We start from the raw sequence: 22,720 nt of genomic DNA, 5'->3' as shown, positions 1-22,720 counted from the left end.
AATACAATAGTCTCTGATAATTATCAATTACGTCGGAATATGCTATAATTGTAAACCTGCTAACAATCAAAATCATGGAAAAAAGAATCAAAATCCAACACCTCAACATAAATGGCAAAGTAAAAGAAGCAAGAAAAGACTAAGTGCCCCAAAAATTTAAGGTTAAATATGAGCTGGCCTTCTAAAAGATGGAGAAAAACAAAACAGAACAATGTTCGGTCAGTGATCATCATCATTATCAAAAAATATGCACTTCAAAGCACATTATCGAATCATTTCAGTAAAGGGCTTTCGAACGCTTAGTTTTCAGGGGGCGTGCTTTATTCCTGTTTTTTTATTTATTTATTTATTTATAATTATTTTTAGAAGCGCGATGGCAAGACGAGATAGCCGCAGCGTTGAAACAGTCCAGGCTTTCACAACAGAGAGATAAAAATAGGACATGATACGAACTGCCTTAGCGGACTAAGTGATCGTAAACGATAGTCCACAGCGTATCCTTACAGTGCCACATTGTATCCCCTCCGTATCATGTAACAAAAACTAAAAAGAAAACAGCAAAATGAGCATTTAACTTGTTGCAATTTGGAATCTACTTTAAATTTTCCATTAGCTTGTCATTGAGTAATTGCAATAGTAATTTCAAAGCGTTAGAAATTTAAAAAATGTCATTAACTTCTGCTAAAAGTGACTTCACTCGCATACATAATGGCTTCAGTAGTATGTTGCCACTTCCGTCGCAGCCTTGTTTTCTCAGGTTTCCACTGTACAGCGCTAGCACCCAGCCAAAATTATTAGTTACCGATGGATAATGCCTATCGACTGCTAGTAAAAGAAGATGTGATTGAAGCAGCCTTTTGCCCATGTAAATGATAGATAATATAATTTTTAAATTTTTAACGCTGAAAAAAACGTTTTCTGGTACTCCATGGCATTCTAGTGGAAAATTTAACGTATAATCCGAATTGAAATAAGTTAATTGCCCATCTTGCTGTTTTTTAAAGTTTTCGTTGCATGCCACGGAATGGAAACTATAAGGATACGATGTAGCGTATCCTTTCCGTTCTTTCGGTACGCTAGAGTGAGAAAGGAAGTCTTATGTAATCAAAGTCGAAACGAAAAGGTTAGCTTTCAAGTTTAAACTATTTTTAACTTAATTGCTCTGGCTTTAGGTGATAGTCAAAAGATTATAAACGGATTCACATGATTTTCAAGCAATAATTTAAAATTATTGTAATAAAACTCTATGTGAAAATTTGCAACTCAATACTATTTTTGAGTAATTTATTAAAACTAGTGCATCGTGAAAAATTGTCGAATACTTAGGTCACTTATGTTCTAGGGAACTGAGATGTGGCATGCATGATGATAATAGGTCCCCTCCGAAATTGACAGCTACTTAAAAAGATATTTGGAAACGAACTTAGTTGATAACATTTTGAGCAATTCTGAATAAAATGTGACCAGATTCATAAAAAAAAGAAATAGGGGGGAAATAATAGTGGAAACAAATAGGCGAGAGGTATGTTTAAAAATCTATACTTTATTCAATTTAATAAAAACAACATTTGATCATATTTTTCATAAATGTAAGGAAAATAAAAAAGTCATCGTTAATGAATCAATTGTGCAACAACTCATGTCCATATGAAATGAAATAGCAATTTAAAAGTTTAGTGAATAAATTAAAGGGCACTCAGCAGAACTTTTGTGACCCAAAAAGTACACAATTTCCGAAAGAAAAGTTCTAGTTATAAACTTTAGTGCCATGCAATGCATTTTCCAGGCTTTAAATTGGATATCTTTATTTAGCGTGGAAATTAGTTGTTGCAAGAAAAATGTGGGTAAGCTACTCTGTACAAAAATGTTGTGTTATTTTACATCGTACTAGGTTGGAAACTACTTGACCCATATAATACGTAGTGAATTTACAAGAGTCTGAGTGAATGAACGACACTAGATTAAAACACAAACGCCACTGAAAAAAACACACTGTGTGTAAATTCATAGCCATGCAAGTAAAAAACGTCGTACTTGCACATTGGCAAGATTGGCAAGATTGGCGTCTCCTAGTAATACACAGAAACACTGCTATTGGCTAATATGTTAGAGGATTTTAAATTTCACGTTTTATCGTAAAGATTGACACTGCCATGGGACGCCTCTTTAAAAAAACCACCTTAAAAAAGTAGTAGTAACGCGTCCTTTGATTTCCGGGCTAGCACGTGCCTGCCTGCCTGCTTGTTGCTGGTCTGTCAAAAGTCAACTGCTCGCGACTTCGGGGTTTTCCGCAATTTGCAGTTTAGGCGCGAAACAACTCTCTATAGGTGGCAATAACATACTGCATGTAATTTCGCTCTCTCTCTCAAGCACTTCTACATTCCGTCAATTTAAATCCCACAGAAAAATGGTAAATGCGATGTTATTGGTAAGTTCTCTCATGTGAATAAAACGCTCTGTACATCTTTACGACGTATAACATAGGTCAAATAATTTCCAATGTAATACGCTGCAATTTTATACGTTGACTGTCAAAGTACCGCGTTCACTGCTTTATCACAATGTTTATTTTAGTTTAATCACAGGACAATGTTAATTAGTAATAAGGTCCCTTTATTCTACTACTTTATTCACAGTCAAGCTCTGAAAGTCCGATAGGTTAAATTCTTAAGTGATTAAAAAAAATACAAGAAATGTACTTATATTAGATTTAAATGAGTTTAATTTAATCATAATGATAATACTTTTCTACAACTTTATTAAATATTACCGGCAAGCTGAACTCAGGCGGAAGCTGTGCCCAGCTCTTTCGGGAGTTGAGGAATGCGGTACCTCTGAATGAAGCTATGAAAATGTGAGCGGTCAATCAGTCCTCTAGTAAGAAGAAACACATCAACGAATTTATAAAAAAGACACTTAAGAGGCAAGCGCAACGGGCTAATGAAGTAGCTGTGGTACATAGTACATCGACGATCACACCGCCAATAACTAATACTGAGGCTTAAAATCTAGGAAGGGGCTCAGAAAGCACGCTGCCGGGGAGGGTTATAAGCATGGGAAGAGACATCAGGCAGCGGAGTAACCGACGAACAGTGAGTTGCATTCGCGGCAGCGGACTGATGATGGTAAGGGCTACGGCGTGGTTCCTGGGTGAACTGGAAGACCCGTCTGTGGTCCTCCGAGGGTTGAAGCGATTCAAACCCTCACTTAAGACATCGTCCTGGAAAATTTTAATCACGATCCAGGCCCTTCTACCACTCTGGATAGGTCAACTTTAAGGCCTTCTTTCTATATGACAGTGATAGTAAACCACTAGTGGAGGTACGTATATTGTTGGAATATTGCAAGGTAAGGAGTATTGTAATTTGAACAGAGAGGAAGTTCTTGACATCACTCTCGGTACCGGTAGTTTGAGCGACAACATCGAGAAGTGGAGAATCTCAGATGAAACAACTCTCTTAAATCACTCACATATAGATTTCGAGTAGAAAGCTAATGAACCCACGGGCCCTACATGGGCCAGAAATCCAATTAGAACGCGCTGGGATCAATTTTCCATGGAACTAATAAGTGCACTGTCAGAGATGCCATGGTCATTTAGAGACCTGGATACCCTGGAGCTAGCGGCCGAGATTTTTTTGGAAGCCATAGACCTCATTGACGACAATATGGGATGAATAAAGGAGTGAAATACGTAAGGTAAAGCATGAAAGCTGGACCATTTTTTGTACAGACATCGAGAAAGGAGTAGAGGCGGTTAGACTGGATAAGCTTCTTTCTCGAAGTGTGGATGCATTTCTCGTCACTTTGAAGTCGCCCCGCGGAGGATACTTAAAGTCTAATGAGGATACCTTGGCTCACCTGATCAAGGAAAATTTTCCGGGCCTTACAAAGTTAGGAGAAGAGGGGACGGCGCCTCTGAGATAATCAAAGCCGCCTGTGTCCCAACTGGGCCCCAAATGGCGGCTAGCCAACGAGATCGTTATATTACCCAGGGTCAGGTGGACTCTGAAATCCTTTATTTCTTACTCGCGACAGGAGCCTTTATAGAGATCGAAGGAGCCTTTAACTACACTTCTGGAGAGATGATCAGGGTGGCTATGATCGCACATGGTGTGCCTATTGCTGTCGTGGAATGGACCTGCCACATGTTATCCAACAGGAACCTAACTACGACTAAGGGCTCATAACGGGAAGCAACAAGATCAACCAAGCGTCAGGGGCTGTTACGGTCTCAACCCAGAACAATAATAACAATAATAATACTTTTTTGTGATTCAGCTATCCTGTTTAAATTAGTTTTTTAGCTTTATAATGCTGTGACATAGTAAAAGCAAAATTTACACACAAATTATTCTAAACAATGTAGTTCTATATTTTAGCAGAAGCATAATTTACACAAATATTATTGGAAACAATGTCGCTCAGGTCGAACAGCTTCCCTACTTTACAAGGTACATCTTGGCACATAAACTCTATTGCAACTGATAACAATTATTACATGATTTACAGCTTTATTTCGGTAAAATTTCACTTCTGAATTATCTATAATGCCTTAATTTTTGAAAATTTATTCAACATTTTTCCAATGAGCTTATTCTAGATGACTTATTCATATTCCAATAAAGTACAGGGCCTGCGAAATTCTTGACCTACTTCGTGCAGCCATTTGGTCGCAACTGTAATCAAACAAACGCCATATTATAAGAACACTTTGCATTTATTATTCCGTATTATGTTATAAATGTACGATGGAGAAAATTCCAATTCTTTATAAATGCGCCAGCCGTCCCTGAAGATTTTCTAAGACAAGGAATAAGATTAATAAATACAAAAAATTTAATGTTTAGTACTGTTTGACGAAAACGCGAATATATCAACAAACTGCTTTCACGACTACCAAACCTTGTAAAACAACTTAAGTGTGTGTGACATAGGGGTCAATCGAGCCTCGGTCTCTTCTGGACCGATCTCCAATTTCTGGAATCAGCACAGGAATGACCGGACGAGCTCTTCGAGTAATTAGTCTTACCCTTGCATGCGCGGCTCTGCAGGGGCGGACATTTTATTCCTCTCGCTACTCGTGGGAACCAAAATGGGTCACACTAATATATCGAAAGAAGAAGGAGAAAGTTATATGGCGGAGGGTGAAAAGGGGCTGGGTTTAATGGGTCAAGCATAACGCTTTCATCCCAACCTATCTATCTGGCAAGCCTTACTCAGACGGCGGCTGTGCCCCAACTATTTCGGGAGCTGAGGGTGGGACGGCCACTCTGAGTGAGGCTATGGAAACGGGAGTGACCAATCACTCCCCCAGTAAAAAAGCGCATAAACGGTTCTCTGAAAAGGAGACTGAGGAGGCAAGCGCAGATGCTAGTGCAGCAGTTTCAGAACCTGGAACACTGCCCATCATAACGCCGATAACCAGCTCTGAGGCTCACAATTGAGGAAGGGACTCAGAGGGTACCCCAACGGGGGGGGGGGGGGGGGGAGTCTGTGAAGAGGCACAAGGCGGTCGAGCAGCCGACGAACAGGGAGTCGTCGGGGGTTGGACTGAGAGCTGCTTAGAGGACTGACCCTCTGACTGTGGCGGTGACAGATACGGATTACCCGTACTCGATGCTCACTGCAGAGCAGTTAGAGCTCGTCAGAGAGGCTACCTGGAGGGCGTTCAAAAGAGGATCCCTAGATTAATAGGCAAAATTCAAGACCCATTTCTGCAGAGGAGGGGTCTTTGTATTTATGGAAGCTGACCCAGTAGATAAAGCTTGGACACACAAGTTTTTGGCCGAGGCAAGGCCTTGGGAAAGCGCATCTCGTAAGGTGGGTGGGGTCGAGTTGCTTCAGAAGATAATTAAGGCTGCGGCGTGGTTCACAGGTAAACTGACGGACCCGCAGGTGGTTCTCCGTTGACTGGAGGGATTCAACCCGTCTACCTTTATGGACCGGTCAACTTTAAAGTGGCCAACCAGGGGCAGGAGGAGCCTTCGGTGGACAGGAAGATCGAGATCAGATCTAAATGAGAGCTCCCGATTTAAACATTACGCAGATTAACTTGCATCATAGCAAAGGCGCCTCTGCAGTTTTTAGAGTGACATGGCTATAAGGCACACAGGTATCTCACTAATCCAGGACCCTAAGGCGGTTATTCCAGAGGCATACATACTGACGAAGGGAGTCAACGTTGTCCCTCTACTGGAGCTATGTTCCAGGGACCTGATGGTGATAGTCACGGACTTCATAGGAATAGAAAGGCTAGTTATAGGATCGGCTTACTTTCCATATGACAGCGACACCAATCTACCATTGGAGTTACATACACTGCACTGGTGGAATACTACAAGGTACTCACGAATCAGGGTCTCCACATTATTGGATATGCGGATGATCTTCTGGTTATCGTGCGCGGTCAGCATCTGATTGCGCTCTTCGGAGTAATGCAGCAAACACTAACAATAGTAGATTCATGGGTTAAGAGGACTGGACTATCAATCAATGCGAGTAAGACGGATGCAGTTGTGTTTACCAGAAGGTACAAGTGGAAAACCACGAGTTAATTAAAGATGGCTGGACAAAAACTGGAAATCAAAGGGCAAGCCAAATATCTAGGAGTCATTCTGGATAAAAAGCTGTCATGGAATGAGCACCTCAAAAACAGGTGCAAGAAGATTATAACGACTCTTCAGCTCTGTAAAAGAGCCACAGGGAAAAGCTGGTGCTTGAAACCGGAGACACTTATGTGGATGTACACAGCGATCCTACGAACCATACTAACCTATGCGACAGTCGTCTGGTGGACCAGGGTCGAACTTTCTACTGTGAAGTCCCGACTGGGAAGAATCAGGGAACTGATTCTGAGAGGTATCACTTGTGCCTTGAAGTCGACATCCACACTGGCCGTGGGGCACCAATAGGTTTGGAGCCCCTCCATCTCACCATAAAGGTCGTGACTGTGAACGAGACCTGGAGATTAAATATGGTAAACGATAGCAGTATCTCGACAGTTACGTGGATACCAATCGACATCGCGAGAAGGCTGACACGGAGCATGATTAGGGCCAAAATGTCCACATGTCGCTACCTCTTCGGCAAAAGGTACCGAGTTAGCCTATCCACGAAAGAGGAACGGGCCAACGGTGAGGCACACCTGTCCAGTGATGGAGAAAACTGGTTTACAGATGGCTCCAGGAACAAGAAGAACTCTGAAGCAGGTGTATATCGTAGAAGGAACGGAATGGGCTTCACAATTACGATGGGGTCCTACGCAACTGTTCTACAATCTGTTATTATGGCCTTGCTCCCGTGCGCCTACAAGGCAATGGAGTATGCTAGTACGGAAGTGTTTTGAGGCACTGATAAGCTAACGACAGAAAACCGAGTCACTCTGCTCTGGATCCCTGGACACAGTGGTATCAGAGGCAACGAGATATCGGACAGGCCAGCAAAGCGAGCAGCAACGGGAAATTTTACTGAACTTGAGCCAGTTGTAGGTATTTCCAGTGGGTTATTCACGGAAGATATTAATAGTTGGCTGACTGAAGAACATCAGAATGGGTGGGATGCGGTCTCTGGCTGCAGACAGACTAAAACACTCTTGGGCTCAAAGTTAAACCCTCATCGAGCGAAAGAAATACTTAAGCTCGGGAGGAATGAAGTCAAAGTCCTAACAGAAATGTTCATAGGACATCGAAACCTCCGGTATCACAGACATAAGATAGGGCTTGAAGAAAGTTCCCCTCTGTCATCTATGCGGAAAGGTAATGAGGTTTCCACTCATATTCTCTGCACTGCCCTGCGATTGCTGGGATTTTTTGATTCGCGTATATTGAATACTGACACTAATTTTGGCCCTAATCGTTTAAACTTTAAAAAAATTGATATAAGCAATAAAATTTGCACATTCGTTGCAAATCAACAAATAAGTATCTACAAACAAGTAACCTATCATTAGTTTTGAAGGATTTTTAGCAATTTCTAGCATTAAAAAAAAGAAACTTTGAACGTCGATAAAGTCGAGATCACGTGACTGACTTCATTCATGAAATTTGTGTGTAGCATGATTTATCTTTTTTTAGCCTTACAAGTAAAAGACAAATTTCATATTGGAGACATAGCAACATGAGCATTGTGCTAAGACATCTACTTTATCAACGTTAAAATTTTATTTCCTATTCCTATAGTATTTTTATAGGAAACTTTCTTCGTAATTATAAACATTTTAATATATACAAACGCTCCTTAGTTCTTTCTGTATAACTTTCTAAATCCTGAATACGAAATCTCAATCCGTATGCACGTAGTGAGAAGAAAAAAAAATGAAAATAATTTCATTCTCTACACAAAAATTTCATGAACGAACTTAGTAACGTGATCTCGACTTTATCTTTATCTCGACTTTTTTTATATATACATTTTCTTTAAAATTATAAACATATTGATGTATACAAACGTTCTTTAGTGCTTTTTATTTAATCTGTCAAATTTTAAACACGATATCTCAATCCGTGTGGACACAGTGAACACAAAAAGAATGTTAAAAACCGGGAAATAGTTTGTTCACGTGATCACCGAAGAGCATGCCCTTAAATGTCACTACCTCAATGAAAGACGATTTCGAAATATCTGGAACGTTTCTTCAAATAAATGTATGTTCTTCCTGATGAAAAATATGAAATAAACCGAGATGATAATTCCTTTAAGAACTCTATTTGAATATTTTAATTGCTAAATTCTGCGAGAATATTAGTAATTTCGCAAAATCATTTAAAATTGTTCTATTATGTTCTTACTTATTCATTTAATAACTTAACTGAAAGATAAAATTGAAAAATGGTATGAAATTTAGGTCTGATTTATTTTGTTCTATTTTAAACTAAAATACTTACTCCATTTTGTGCCAGAAAGTACTGGACATGCTGCATGAAAAGTTGAAAGATCTCCTTCTCCATTTCGTTTAAGATTGTACCAGAATAATGCACTACCTTTTTTAGGCCATACGGTAAAGTTCAACGTAGGGAAAATTGTACCACCACCCTTTGTTACGTCATTCATCTAAATTGTATATTTGTTTGAGAGTGTTATATAATAACCTTTTTGAAAATTGTCTTAGAATTTTTAATCTTTCTGCATTAGAATCGAAACAGAAGTATTGAAGTCGGTACAACTGGTCTCTATTATTATCACGTACCAACAAATCACAGAAAAGGTTAAGCCCCACAAATATGAAAACGCCGATTTCTCTGTTTATTTGTTTTAACAATACGTTTGCAAATACAGTGACAAAAATGTCCATTTCAACGATATGATTTTTTATCTTTGATTGAATCTCGGTAATAAGGCAATGGTTATTTAAAGCTAATTGAAGCAAACTTAGAAATAACAAAAATTATTTCAAAACTCAGTTTAATTAACACCAAAGATTTATTTAAAGCAAATTCAACAATTTCAACAAATTCTGGAAATAATTACTTTGTGCTAAACTCGTGGTAATTTACTCTTACAATAATATTAATAACGAAAAATTGTAATCAGTGGTAAACTTATGAAAAACTTACAATTTGATAAAAAAATGTATTTCTTGAATTTTATGAGCAGGCCAATTGAAATAGTAAAAAGATTGATGTTCGAATGAGCATAATTCATCGAAACTTGCACGTGCATGCGCCAAATTTAAAAATTCCGATTGTTCTAACAAGTTTTGTTTAAAAACTGTATTTAGGAAAATCTATTAAAAAACCTATATCAATATTGAATTCTATGGGAAAAATTAGGAGGACACGACCGGTTGGGATATTTTTTGAATAAAATTTTTATTAATGGTCTACATGATTAATGTTTGAGATTTTCTCTGGGAGTGAGAACACTAATAAGAATTAGTTTATACAAATTTTAACTTGCGGCTGGCTCTAAAACGGGTGCTAAGAATTTGTTGTACGTCAACGTGTTATGATATCAATGATTATATGTAAGTGCGTTGTTATCCATTGCTACGTACTGTTGCGCGTGTTCTCTTCACTGGCAAAAACTCCTGGTACTGAGAACGCGGATTTCCATAGTTAAAAATGTCCGTGAATACTTTTGATAATTGTATCGAAAAGTGGCTTACCCGTTACGGCAGTTACAAGAAGTGACTATTGGAATGAGAAAGTCTAGTCGCAGCGATTATTTGTTGATTATTGCAAAAAAGTTACATGGTTACAATGACCAGATTTGGAACGCTGCGTCGATGAATCTCCTGAGTACTATATTTTGCTAAGTCAATGAGTGAAAAACAGTTTTTTCTTTTTTAGAAACAATTCGTTAGGTGACATTAGAATAATTCACAGTAAAACGTTTATAATCATCAAAAAAGTATCAATTGGTAATTGAGAAATTAAAATTCTTCTATAAAATGTACTATTATTACTACAAATAATCAAAAAGAGTAATTAATGAATCTAACGCTTTATAAAAGTGGAATTTCAAAATATATTGAGCACAGTAATTTCGAAGCTGATCAATGATTTTATTTCATGTAATTCTAGATCTTTTTTGGTTTTTGCCTAAAATTGTAGAATGTTTCTCTTTGTTAAGGTTAGTTGAGCGGTTTGATAGGGAGTATTGATAGGAATTAAAAAATATACTCAAATACGAGTTTAAATATTTTTACCTGCCATTCGTTACGTTGAAGACATTAAAAGAAGAAAATATCTAGCTCGAGTTGACGCGAGCACACCTGCCTGCTGACACTGACTTCCTTTTCTCCTAGTCGCAGCTAATACATCATTCGAGTATTAGGAACGTTGAGTCCATTGGATCCACACCATGATCATGAGGTTAAGGACAATTTTAACTACGTCTACTAGTTACTGAAACCAGAAACTAAAAATATGCGACACTTGACTAGTAATCACATTATATTAGCGAATATTCTATTCAGAGCAACCAGACATTCTTCTGCTCACAGCTCTTTGTTTTCTTAACTACATTTTATCTAGTCATGAGAACTAGAGGCTTTTTTCTCAGTGATGCTTCACTTTTTAGTGTTCCTGTGGTTCAGAGCAGTTCAATGTTTCCGGAACACTGGTATGCAAACCAATAAAGCACGCGCGGCAGTTGGTAGCAATGCAAAACAACGTGCATACATGCATTAGTATCCAAATACAAGTATGTCGACCTAGAGACAATTTGTAAGGCCAGCACACGCTCGGTTGCAGCTACGTCAGCGTAGCGGCGCGCCACTAGGCTCGCATAGAATGAAGCTATGTTCGATCCCACGCTAACATAGTGGAACTCCGCTTCGCTGGAGTTGCTGTGACCGAGGGTCTACAGGCGTTCCAAACAAAAATGACCGTTATTGTTAATATTATCAATGAATATCGCGCAAACCGCAAGTAATAGATTGAAATCAATGTCGGTTTATGATATGGATTTGATAAAATAGTGTTGTATATGCGGTTAAAAAATAAAGTTTCCCTTCAGGTCCCAGTGGAATGTTCCTGAAACCTTCTCAAGCGGTGGATCACTGGGAAATGACAGTCAATTTATTTTGTCCAATGATTTTTTTAAAATATATTATTTTCAGTAAGCAAACATGTCCTAACGCTTAAAATATCCCTTGTTACATTCATTTTAGAAGATCATTAAATGGCTGTCAAAAAATGCACTGTTTCAAACTAGAAACCTTATTTGTAAAGAAAATTAAATTTTAAAGTCTCGAATATTAAACAAACTGAGTTTTCAGGATATTGATCAAGCCGGTCCGTAAAATTGGTTGTAACTTTGAGCTTTTGATGATTTACGAAGTTTAAAAGTGTCACTAAATCCAAACATGTCAAGCTTAGATTAAAATGTGACTCAAACGTTGAAAAATGTACTCCAAATGACAGCAACATAATTATTACATTTAATTCAATAACAACTACACGTATATCTTATTATGGCGTAGATTTCAATTCTTTTCAATTGTGCAGTCATGTGATCCACTAAAGGAGAATTTAAATCACGGAGAAGTTCCACGTATAAAATTGAGGCTACACTTATTAATCTCTTTTTTTCTGGCTTTTTTCTTATATAATTCAAACAGTACATTTATTTTTAGAGTGAAGACCTTAAAAATGCTAGATTTATGCATTGGAAAACGTAATAAGGACAATCTCTGAGTAATTTTCCTTTGCTCTTGCGCTAAGGTGTGTTACCGTACTGGTATGTTGCCGCCTATTAAGGCGAATCATGTACATGGATTACTATATGGAAAGAATATCGTTTACAGCACGTATTTTATTAAAAGTTAGTGTACTTTTATGATTCTGCATACAAAAATCTAGAAGAAAAGTTTTATGCGTTCAGCCTCAATTATAGAAGTGCGTTTATTCGATCCCTTAATCTGATACACAAAACTTTAATGTGTAATAATAGTCACAGAAGAGCATTTGGACTTCAATTTTTGTAATTTCTACAAAAAAAAATCTTTTTAATTTCTTAAAAATGATTTGAATTTTTTTAATTTGCTGCATTCTTTAACAGCTCTTTTAAATCCATTGTATTCTTGTGAGTTCCTAGAATTTTTTCAAGTGTTTTATAATTCTTTGTATTGGTTATTTCAATTATACATTAAAAATCCTCGTGGGTAACAATTCAAAAAGAACTTTGAGTTCTAAGTTTCGAATAATAATTTTTGATAGAAACATGAGAAAATCTTCGGTTTTTAATTTTAATTATCAAAAATTGAGCAATTAAAAAACTGCAGCCTTTTATTGCACAAATAATTATAAATTCACTAGGTGAAAAATCAAATAGATACTAACATTAAAATTTCGAAAATTTGGGAAGTTCAAATTGTGAGTGTTTCCAGTTGTACACATACTAATTGGACTTTTAAATACTCTCTTTTGAAATTTTCGTTCTTAAAAATTGTACGATTATTAATTAATGGCCTTATTACCCTGTCAAAGTTCAGGATGGTTTATTCCGATTTGAGATGTGCAGTCGTTTATTCGAATTTGTATAACAAATTTAGACTCTAGATTCACCCGGCCTTTTTTCCTTGGATTATTACTTTTTTAAATCAAAATTACTCATTTTTGGGGTAAAAAGTGGAACTTAAAGTCAAGTAGAATCTTTGAAATTCGAATAAGTTGAATCTTCGAAATTCGATTAAGTCAAAAAAAATTGAAAGGGCACCTATTGTAGCAATTTTTTTAAATTCTATCGTTTTAAAAACAATCTATTTCGCTGCCTCCTTCAAAATTTGTTTACTTACATAAAACAGAATTGTGGCGAGACGGTTTCCAACACGAGCACTGAAAGGGCTAACGATATCTTTCTGAAAAATTACAAAATTATTATTTTATCAAAAAAGTATCAGCTCAACGTTAACTAGTTTGTCTTTGGTTTACTTACTGTTGCGAAATCAAAGTGTGGTTGATAAAAGCCTCCGATTTCGTAGTAACCAATTTGCAGTTGCTCGGCTGTATCCACCGTCAAACCTGTGATATGCTCCACTCGACGACTCAAAAGCTTGACGTGTTTATTTTTCTCATCTTTAATAAAGGCAATTTTGGTAACTCTAGCTTTAGAATGTTCTAATTTGCCAGTTATCTTATTAAAGATTTGTGCACTTTTCAACTGCAGAAAATATACTATACTCAATCTCATACTTGGCATTAAAAATTTCAAGTAAAAATTAAGAAAAAAATTCAAACATCGACAAACCATAGGCTCTGATAAACTTTTGATATTCTCTATTTCCTCTTCATAAATTACATCGTGGTATACAACAATTTTAGGATCCACATATACTTCTTCTTCTTTAAAGGGTGCTATTTTCAGAAAAGGAACACCACGATCGATGTATCGGCATTTCAGTTTTTTCTGTATATCCGCCGGTAGTAAAGTGTCTCCTCTACAGAGCCTAATGTGCTCTTTGTCAGCATACTAAAATTTACGTACATAACAAATAGCAGTCCGACGTGGTTGATAGCTTAAAGTTTTGTGCCATTGATATCAGGGATGGGCCAATTTATAATAATAGAATGGAGAGAGCTGAAGCAGGATGGGTAAGATTTTCTGACCTCATCCTGTCAGAATACCAAAAGTAAGTTACTTGCGGTATGATTTTCGCGTTTCCAGCCCACGGAAACAAGGAACAGAAAAAGCTCAAAATTGAGTACTAAAAGAACTAAATCAAAAGAACGAGGAATTCCAGCCCACAATCTGACAGTCATCCTTGGCAAAGCCGCTCGAAAGTCCATATTTAGGTCTGTTTCTAGCTCACAGAAATTTAAGATGAGACGCATGCCCCAGTAAAGTTGAAGTCAACCCCTAATTAATTCAACGATATGAAAAAATACTTTTTCAACATCAGTTCTGTATATACTACAAAACTAATAATTGCCATTCCGAGTTAGAAAGATTACTACATTCTTTAGAAGATTGAAGTGAGAAGAAGTGAATATTCACAAATTAAATAATAAAAACCGTAGCTTTGCAAAAATATTCATGTGAAATAGAACACTTAGTGCTGAATAACGTAATATGCACCGAGGATCATTAAGATGACGAAACTCCTAAATCTGATAATTTTGGTTATAACCGGAAAAAATCTCCGTTTTGCTACACTGAAGACCCGTGTTCGATTGCCGATAGCGCTGATTTTACAATAACAGTTTCGTGGGTTGCCTCGAACTGGCCTTGTTAGTAAATCTGTGTTCTCAAAATATAAACAGTGAGAGCTGCCTGAGCCGTTTCCAATTTGAATTAATAATATTGCGCTATATAATTGATTGAATACTCGCGTATTGCTCATTCCGAGGCGAAAGCCGCAACCGACTCTCGCTTTGACCATTGAGAAAATGCGTGAGCCATCTGTTCTAGGAATTACAAAACCGGAATGGCTTCAATGGGATCTGAAGTGTATATACAGCTCTATCACAGAGTCACCGAACGCATCTTTGGGTTACGAATAGGGAAGGGTCCCTGTATCAAGAGACAGCCTAACCGGAAGCTCGATGGCACCTTGGTGTGGTGTCTCAAATTGTGATTCTGACATCCCGGGTGTACAAACAGCTATCATAACACCAGGCATATTTGTAGTAAGTGCATTTCAAAGCAATAGAATGGGCAGGTCTCTCGCCAATTGATAGGATAACAAGGAAGAATATCTTAGAGTTGTGGGAGCCAATCAAGACAGAGTCAATGCGATGGATCAGCAGAATCTCTATACTTTTAGGTGGACGGGTCATCTGAATGACGACCTGCTACAGAGCTACAATACCTATATGACTATTAGACGTCACCAGGCACGACTGCATGCTCTGCAGTGCAAGAAAACCCCACAGCTCTCGCAATTCTCGCATTAACGTCTAAGAAATTATGCTGAACAACTCTGGATGAGGGGCTATGTAAGCACAGCGCCTACTTCACTTCAGAAAAAAAAGGAACACACTGAAAGACGGATGAGACTGAGACCAACCGTGGATATGCATTGAATTAAGAAAGAGCAATGTTTCAGAACTTAGAGAAACATTAACATTCTGGGTTCACTCAAACCAGGAAATCTAGCTTAACTATATCGCGAACTTCGTGAAGATTTCCAAAAGAATTCGAGTTCTACATTATCAGTTGTAGTGTGTATAATACAGTAAGCGCTTTAGCGGATGCAAACCGTGAAACAAAACCAATGGCTAATCATAAGAACAGAAGACAAATGCATCAACGATGTACAGAGATAGGCTGAGCAAGACAGTATGCGTCCCTTATTCATTTTGCGATTAACCACGTCACATATAGCAGGAGACGTCAAAGTATTGTGGAAATGAGTATACGAAGTTCAGTCTACTGAAAGAAGACAAAGAACATGGATAGCGTCAGGGGACTGTGCAGTATTTACATAAGTCTTGAAGATGCTCAAGCATCACTACCGAGGAGATAAAAAAATTTTCGGCTCATATCTGAAGTCGGAAGAACCTGTCCCGGAGTGGTTCGTGAAAGAGCGTATAGTTCTCTTAACAAAGATGGGAAGCTTAGCTGGCTCAAAAATTACAGACCAATCACTTGTCTGAACAGAGTCTATATGATCTTCTCAGCTATTATAAATAATAAGCTTGTTTGGAGAATCATAACTGTCTGGAATGAGATGTACGATGAACACGGCTTAAAGAAAGGCGAGATATTAATTATTATTCTCACCTCGGCGAAACTGTAGCCGAAATATGTTTAATTTTTACGCATTGTAACACTTACCCACCATAAATTCTAATTTTTGTTTGTTCTTTGGTCTTATCTAAATAATATTATGTGACAAAGAACAACGTCACCTTTTGGAGAGGTGTCTTCCAGTGCGACATCATGAGTAACGCATATTTTACGTCGCATTATTTCCACTATTGCATTTAGAACGTAATATCTATAAAGGATACTCTCCGAAGCAGGCACAAACGTCTTTTTCGACGAATTCGATGTTCCGAACTGTCTACGAGGAACAAAGTATCTGCAAATAACATGATTGCCGTCCTAATAGTGCTCTATTCATTTGGAGTGGTTCCATGGACGAAGGACGTACTTAGATCACTCAATATCAAGTGACGAAATGTAATGCACATGAACAAAAGTATGTGTCTTAAGTCTTCTGTTTTGCGACTTCAAATATCACAGCGTTAAGGTGGTTTTAGAGAATTGAATTCCAAATGTCTTTAAAACAGTATTACTCTAGGCACAGCACATGTAGTCGTAAATGAACGACAACTAAACTTTATGGTAATTTTGAGGTCCCACATGCGAGAGCCACCAGCACATGTTTTTCTTCGAACATGTATTATACCTAATTTCGATTACTATCAGGGTATTCTCATAATCCCAATTTATTCACTATAGGTGCCAGTATAACGCCCCACTCTAACCCAAAAGTGGTAATTTTCATCTCAACTTAGAGAAACTTAAATATCTCCTAAAATACTCGTAGAACACGCCATATAAGCCATTAGCATGCGGACGTCAATAAGTTAGGATAATCTAGAAAAAGGCTTTATTTTTCATCCAAAGAGAACCCGTACAAACTGTTACCTTTTTACAAAAAAGTTAGGTATCAAAATAAAAAATAAACCAATATTTACGATATAACCTTACGGAAACTTCTTAATTCCTTATAAACTAGAATTAAAAAATCAAATTTATTCAAAAATTGTCTCACCGTCTACAGGTCGGGCTCTCAATAAAAAACCGAATTTTTTGCAACTTTGAGTTTGGAAGTTGCGCCTTCCACGATACCCTATTGCTCGCTGAGTAGTGTAACCCGATACTATATCATGTTTTATGACTAGTGAAGGGCTCGTGGAGGGGGTACTTCAATTTGCGGAAATGCTTCCTTTCCAGTTTCTTATTGAGATACCGACTTAATATTACCGTAAGTGTGTCAGCATTTCGTTGACCCGCATGGATGCTTTTCAGGCTGTGCAGAATTTTCAAGAATATGTATTTCCAGTATAATGGGCCCTTCTCATTGTTGACAATTAACTATCTATTCGGAAGCTTGTAATGTGTCCCCTAAGCGTTTACATTTTTCTTGCACCTTCTTCCCCATTCCTTTACACACCCCATACTCTTACTTGCTGGTGGGAGGGAGACCTACAGTTTGAGGTTGATTCTGAAACACCAAAAGCAGCAGCTTTAAGTACTTAGAGAAGACATTTTTCTCTATAGGTACCGCTCCCACGACTCTCCGGAGATGAACAACTCCCTTGCTAGGCTAGTGTTCACCGCATGGGCCACCGAGGCTCTTCTAGAGTGCGAGGCGGCAATGAAACCCCCGAGTCTACGGAGTCTTTCTCGCGTGATTTCGATAACAAGGTACTATGTGTCCTAAGTGCTTGAAGTATGCATAAAACGCTCTGCAGTTATTATCGGTAATGGCTTGGCTTAAAATGAGGAGATGATTTGTTCAAGTGGAAAGGATACCGTCTAGGTGCGTGAAAATGAAACTGTTCGTACCCGGCTTCAATTCGAAAGATTTAAGCAAAATAAATGTTAGTTCATTTGACAACGATTGATCCTTCCCATTTCCGTGCGAAACGCCTTGCATCTTCTTATCAAGGAACTGTAGGTGGAAGTATTTTTTCTATGTTTTCTTCAGCCGGGCCTTCAAGAATGAGTACTTGAAATAGATAATGTTTGACGCATTTTACATACACCTGATATTAAAGTGGAGGCCAAGTCTTTTAACAGCTTTGTCCGCTGCTTTGCACAGAAACGCTCCTTTGTACACGTCTTCGTGTTTCCTTACCACTTAAGAACAGTCTCTCGTCGATTCGAGAATATTCGAGGATCGTTTGAAAAGTTTTTGGCCTAACAATGATATGGCACCCAAAATTTCATGTGACTATCATTTCCCTAAAGCTTGGTCCCAAAGAGGGCCTATTGTTATATATTTTTAGACCGATGCATACATTTTTTTCAGGGACTGTTGGAAATCCTTATACAGTCGGTAAAATGGCTGTCCGTCCGTTACGACACCTGAAGCAAAAACTATTAGGTCGACTGACTTTATTTTTGCATGGAAATTTGTTTTGCGTGTAGAATGCAAGGAAGAAGATTTAGAACCCCGAGTTAAATTGTCAGCATAGCACTTCTATTCAAATATACCACAATTTGGCCCTTATTACTGAAAATGACCCTGTTAGCTGTCCTGTCGCAAAAACTATTATGGCAAAAATCCACAATGCCGTGTCCAGTTGTCGATGTCTTACGTTGCATGACCTTCTAACATTGCAAAAATCTTAGTAGACCATGTTCAGTACATTTTGCACGAACGTTCGCATATGAAAAGCTCTCAGTGCGATGGTTGCCGGGTTTAGCAAACGTCGACAATGCACCTTCTCACACTTCTCCAGTTGTGTCGCAACAATAAAAGTACTGCATTTTGAGTTGTTGCGACGCGCTAAAGTTAGCTCCCAGTGACTTCTTAGTCTTACCTAATTAGAAAAAATGGCTTTCCGGGAAAAGATTTTCTTCAAATTCCCGGCCTGGAAAACGACAAAAAAGACTTTCTTTTTTTAACACAATTTAGAAAATTATATTAAAATTAACACAAAAAATGTTTCTTTTGGATGCAGACCCTACATTTTATAGATTTTTCTATGCTTATTTTAAAAACTAAAACGGAAAAAAGCGTAGCGCATTTTCTGTTCTAAAAAATTCATTTGAATGCGGTGATTGCAATATTGTAAAACATAGATCGGAAACATTATGGTAGCTTGATATAGTTGATTATCTTGAAGTATTCAAGGCCGCGGAACCTAAATCTGGCATGAGAATTTAAAAATAAAAAATCGCAGATACAACGTGGCAGAAACAAAATTGGGAAAACATTGGCAACTTTACAAAACTATTCATATTTACGTTTTTAGGTCACTTGATCGAAATCTGAGGTCCTAATTGTAAAATAAAAAATGTCGTACAAAGATTTAAAAAATTCTTTACTTACGTTCATAAGGTCGCTGAATTTTTATCTGAGGTCACATAATATTTCACCTCAAATCCTTATTTGATGTGAAATTTCTGTAACGACAACTTTATTCATGCAATATTTGTTGATATATTAAAAAGATTTTTTTTCAAGCTTCAGTGGTTAATCCGTTGGAAGAAAATCATGCTAACAAATTTGTTTGGTGAATATAGTTTTGAGGATCCATTTTAAACGTAATACGATATTTTCCCTGACGCGTTTGATTTCACAGTTGAAAAAGATATAAAATGTTGTATCTAGCACGAAAAGAAACTATTCTTGTACATGCTGTAAAAGAATTACAAATTTTCACCTCAATTACCGGGTCGCGAACTACAAAAGAACTTTCATTAATAATTTCCCTCTAATATGTATTTATAAGCTTTTACCTCGTTTAAAGACCGTTTATTTTAGCGAACTTATTGGAGACGAGTTCAGGGTCTCCGGAAATACCAGCAAGCTGACGCAGCTTCAGGTAAATCTTAAATAGATTCATTTGTCCTGCATTTCTAGCATAGATGTTCAGATAATTCATACAAAATAAATTAGTGACCATATGCTCTCGATATTCAGGTTTGACGCAGAAGAATCCCTCGGAATCGCGAAGTGCGAGAGATAGTGGTAACAGTATGAGGCAAATGAGGAGAGGGCTAACAAGGTCAAACGATATTTCCACATAAAAGAGAAAATCTTGTTTACCAAAGGGGCATCAATCCCTATGCATCTCACTATATGTGTATAAACATTTAAGCTTTCCAACTGACAGATATGAAGCCTAATAGCGCATTCGTTTATCCTGCACTGGTGTACACCAAGAGCACTCTGTTCTCTCCTTTTTATTTCTTCTTAATTCTTTCTTTTCACTCCGACCTGCTTCGGTGCAGATTGGAGTGCACCAGTGCAGGATAACCGAATACGCTATAAGCGAGGTGGAATCGCAAGCTTTCCGGTAGTCAATCAAGGCCTTAGACAGGTAGTGCTGGCAGAATTATGCATCTATTTACATGCACCTTTCGATTAGCACGTTTTTCTAAGAACCTACAACGCCTTTCTTTGGCCCTGGTTGTTCTTACATCTCCAGCTACACAAGTCCGATTTCCTGGACCATCCGATTATTTAGGATTCCATCTTTCTTTCTTCCGACTGCAGATATGACGTGCAGATGTGGGCCATATCCCGGTGGGGCGAAGGATACTTCTTTTATTTTTTCACCTATTTTGTAGCGATAGGTGGGCATTCCAGTGAACGTGATGTCAGATGTTATTTAGGCAATCAAAAACTGAGTGCGGTCCGCGTACTGTAATCACCAATATTTGTGTTGAATTGATGTATGCACTTTTTGGTCTTCTGATCAGCTTTTGGTTTTATTTTACGGCTTAAATCCGCCAAAATTTTTACTACCTCAAACTTATAAATACTAATAGTTCAGAGATAAATATCCTTCGGAAAAATCATAATGAAGCGCGTTGTTCATATGAGCCAGATATTCGAGCTTGAAAGAATCCTGAAAGTAAATGGGGATGTTGACTTTAAACTTGCCTATGGTAGGTCTCAGTTTCGCCTCGTTTTTTCTGCTACTAGCTTGTTCTGGCTGCGGTAGAGTAGGTGTTTTGTGTATACAATCCCTTCGCCGGAAGTGATGGGCACGGTTTCGCATCAGTGGCAAAAATTGTAAGAGCTCTGCGGGTTTTTTTTTGTAGAAGAGATTGCACTAGCGTGATGTAAACCTTTCGCTCAGGGGATATACTGGTATAGTAGCACTCTCATAGTTCTTCGCTCATTTAATCTGGCCACACAAAACATAAACTACACTGTAGTTGAGATAGTTGACCGACCCATTGTCGCGAGCACTGCACGTTCGTAGAGACCGGAATGCGAGGATAAGACTATATACTTTGAAAGATAGTTCGGCCTTACAGAAGCTTCGCTTCTGACACCACTCCTTGCCACCCTGTACTTATCATAATGGTTTATTACACCACGGCTTAAACGTTTTAACCTCGCAACCATCCTTGAACCACTGTACGCGATATAGGGACCCGTTATCCGCAACCTGATGTCGGTTGCATCTTCAGGTTGTGGATAATGAGTCCGTGTATCAAGTGTTATAGTTAAAATACTAAATAACCAATTTGCAAAAAATTCTTCACGGCTAATCCCAAAGGAAAACTCCCAAACAGAGATGTGACAACTGTGCCGAAAGCTGAATAGTACCTGGCTGAGGTGTCTTACAACGTTTTCTGAGATACCGATGAATCTTCTAGAGTATGCAGCATTTTTTGGCATGCCAATCTCTCTGAGGATAGATGAATCGTTTCCCCAGCCGCTTGTTGGAACTACAATAAAACCAACAAAACAGTTCGTATATACGGTTTAAAATGATCGAATGCTCAGAACACCGGACAATGGCTCGATAAATAGTGCTGAAACCCCCTTAAGTGGCAGGTGCTGATAATAATTTGAATGAAAATAGACTATGGACCGGGGAATCTCTTACATTAAGTGGACGAAACGTCCAGATTTAAAAAATTTCGCAACTGTCTGTAAAATTAATCTGCCTACATACAAAGATCAGGCTAAAATGGACGCCTCCCATCGGTAAGGATGTCACGGAGGAGAAAACTGATGATGGATTGAAGACCTAAAAGCGCTTGCAATAACTGAAGAAGAAGATCACAAGTTTAACCACTAACTGAGAATCTAGTATCATAAATTGAATAATTCAAAGTTGATAACAATCAAGCACCACATTGTTCATATTCTACGGGTGCTATCGGATGCAAGAAGGAGAATACAGAAGAGGAATTGGTGGATTAGGGGAAATTAAGAGTTTTTTGCTGACCCATCGCGCCTCCTCTGCGATCAACCTATCTATGTCAAAAATGTGCCCTAGCCCCACAGAGTCGAGAAATTTTTATGGGAGGTTCATGGTGTCAAATCACTGTTTAGGAAAATTATTTAGAATATCCGCTTTAAGGAGTTTTGCAGGAGCCTCATAGCATTAGAGGAATAATGTGTGTCAATCACTGCGAAAGTGGTAAGGTAAGCACTAAGGAACACAGAATACTTCTTCGCTGCAGGACCAGATCGTATGTTGGACTTTGGTTTCGAAGTTTACTTTTATACAACAGCATCTGGCTAGTACTATTACCCCATAGTTAAAGTCCAGCCAAAAGAACTATAAGCCACTCACTAGTCTGAATACGCCGTATAAGATCTTTGCAGCTGAATTTACTGATACTA

The 22,720-nt window shown here is 38.0% G+C and overlaps 1 protein-coding gene across 1 annotated transcript in view; it reads right to left on the bottom strand.

Annotated features, from left to right (window-relative positions):
* Nucleotides 1-4,608: 4,608 nt before the first annotated feature.
* The window catches only part of LOC117178611 (prolyl 4-hydroxylase subunit alpha-1-like), a 27,509-nt gene continuing 9,397 nt past the window's right edge, over nt 4,609-22,720 (bottom strand). The window contains exons 4-8 of the mRNA XM_033370038.1: nt 13,693-13,914; nt 13,381-13,605; nt 13,241-13,303; nt 8,886-9,051; nt 4,609-4,679 (exon numbers count right to left, since the gene is read on the bottom strand). Of these exons, the coding sequence (XP_033225929.1) occupies nt 4,609-4,679; nt 8,886-9,051; nt 13,241-13,303; nt 13,381-13,605; nt 13,693-13,914 (747 nt within the window). The remainder of the gene's footprint in view (nt 4,680-8,885; nt 9,052-13,240; nt 13,304-13,380; nt 13,606-13,692; nt 13,915-22,720) is intronic.

The sequence above is a fragment of the Belonocnema kinseyi genome, chromosome 1 (genome assembly GCF_010883055.1).
Source record: "Belonocnema kinseyi isolate 2016_QV_RU_SX_M_011 chromosome 1, B_treatae_v1, whole genome shotgun sequence".
NCBI lineage: Eukaryota > Metazoa > Arthropoda > Insecta > Hymenoptera > Cynipidae > Belonocnema > Belonocnema kinseyi.
This window is presented reverse-complemented; position numbering and strand designations above follow the sequence as displayed.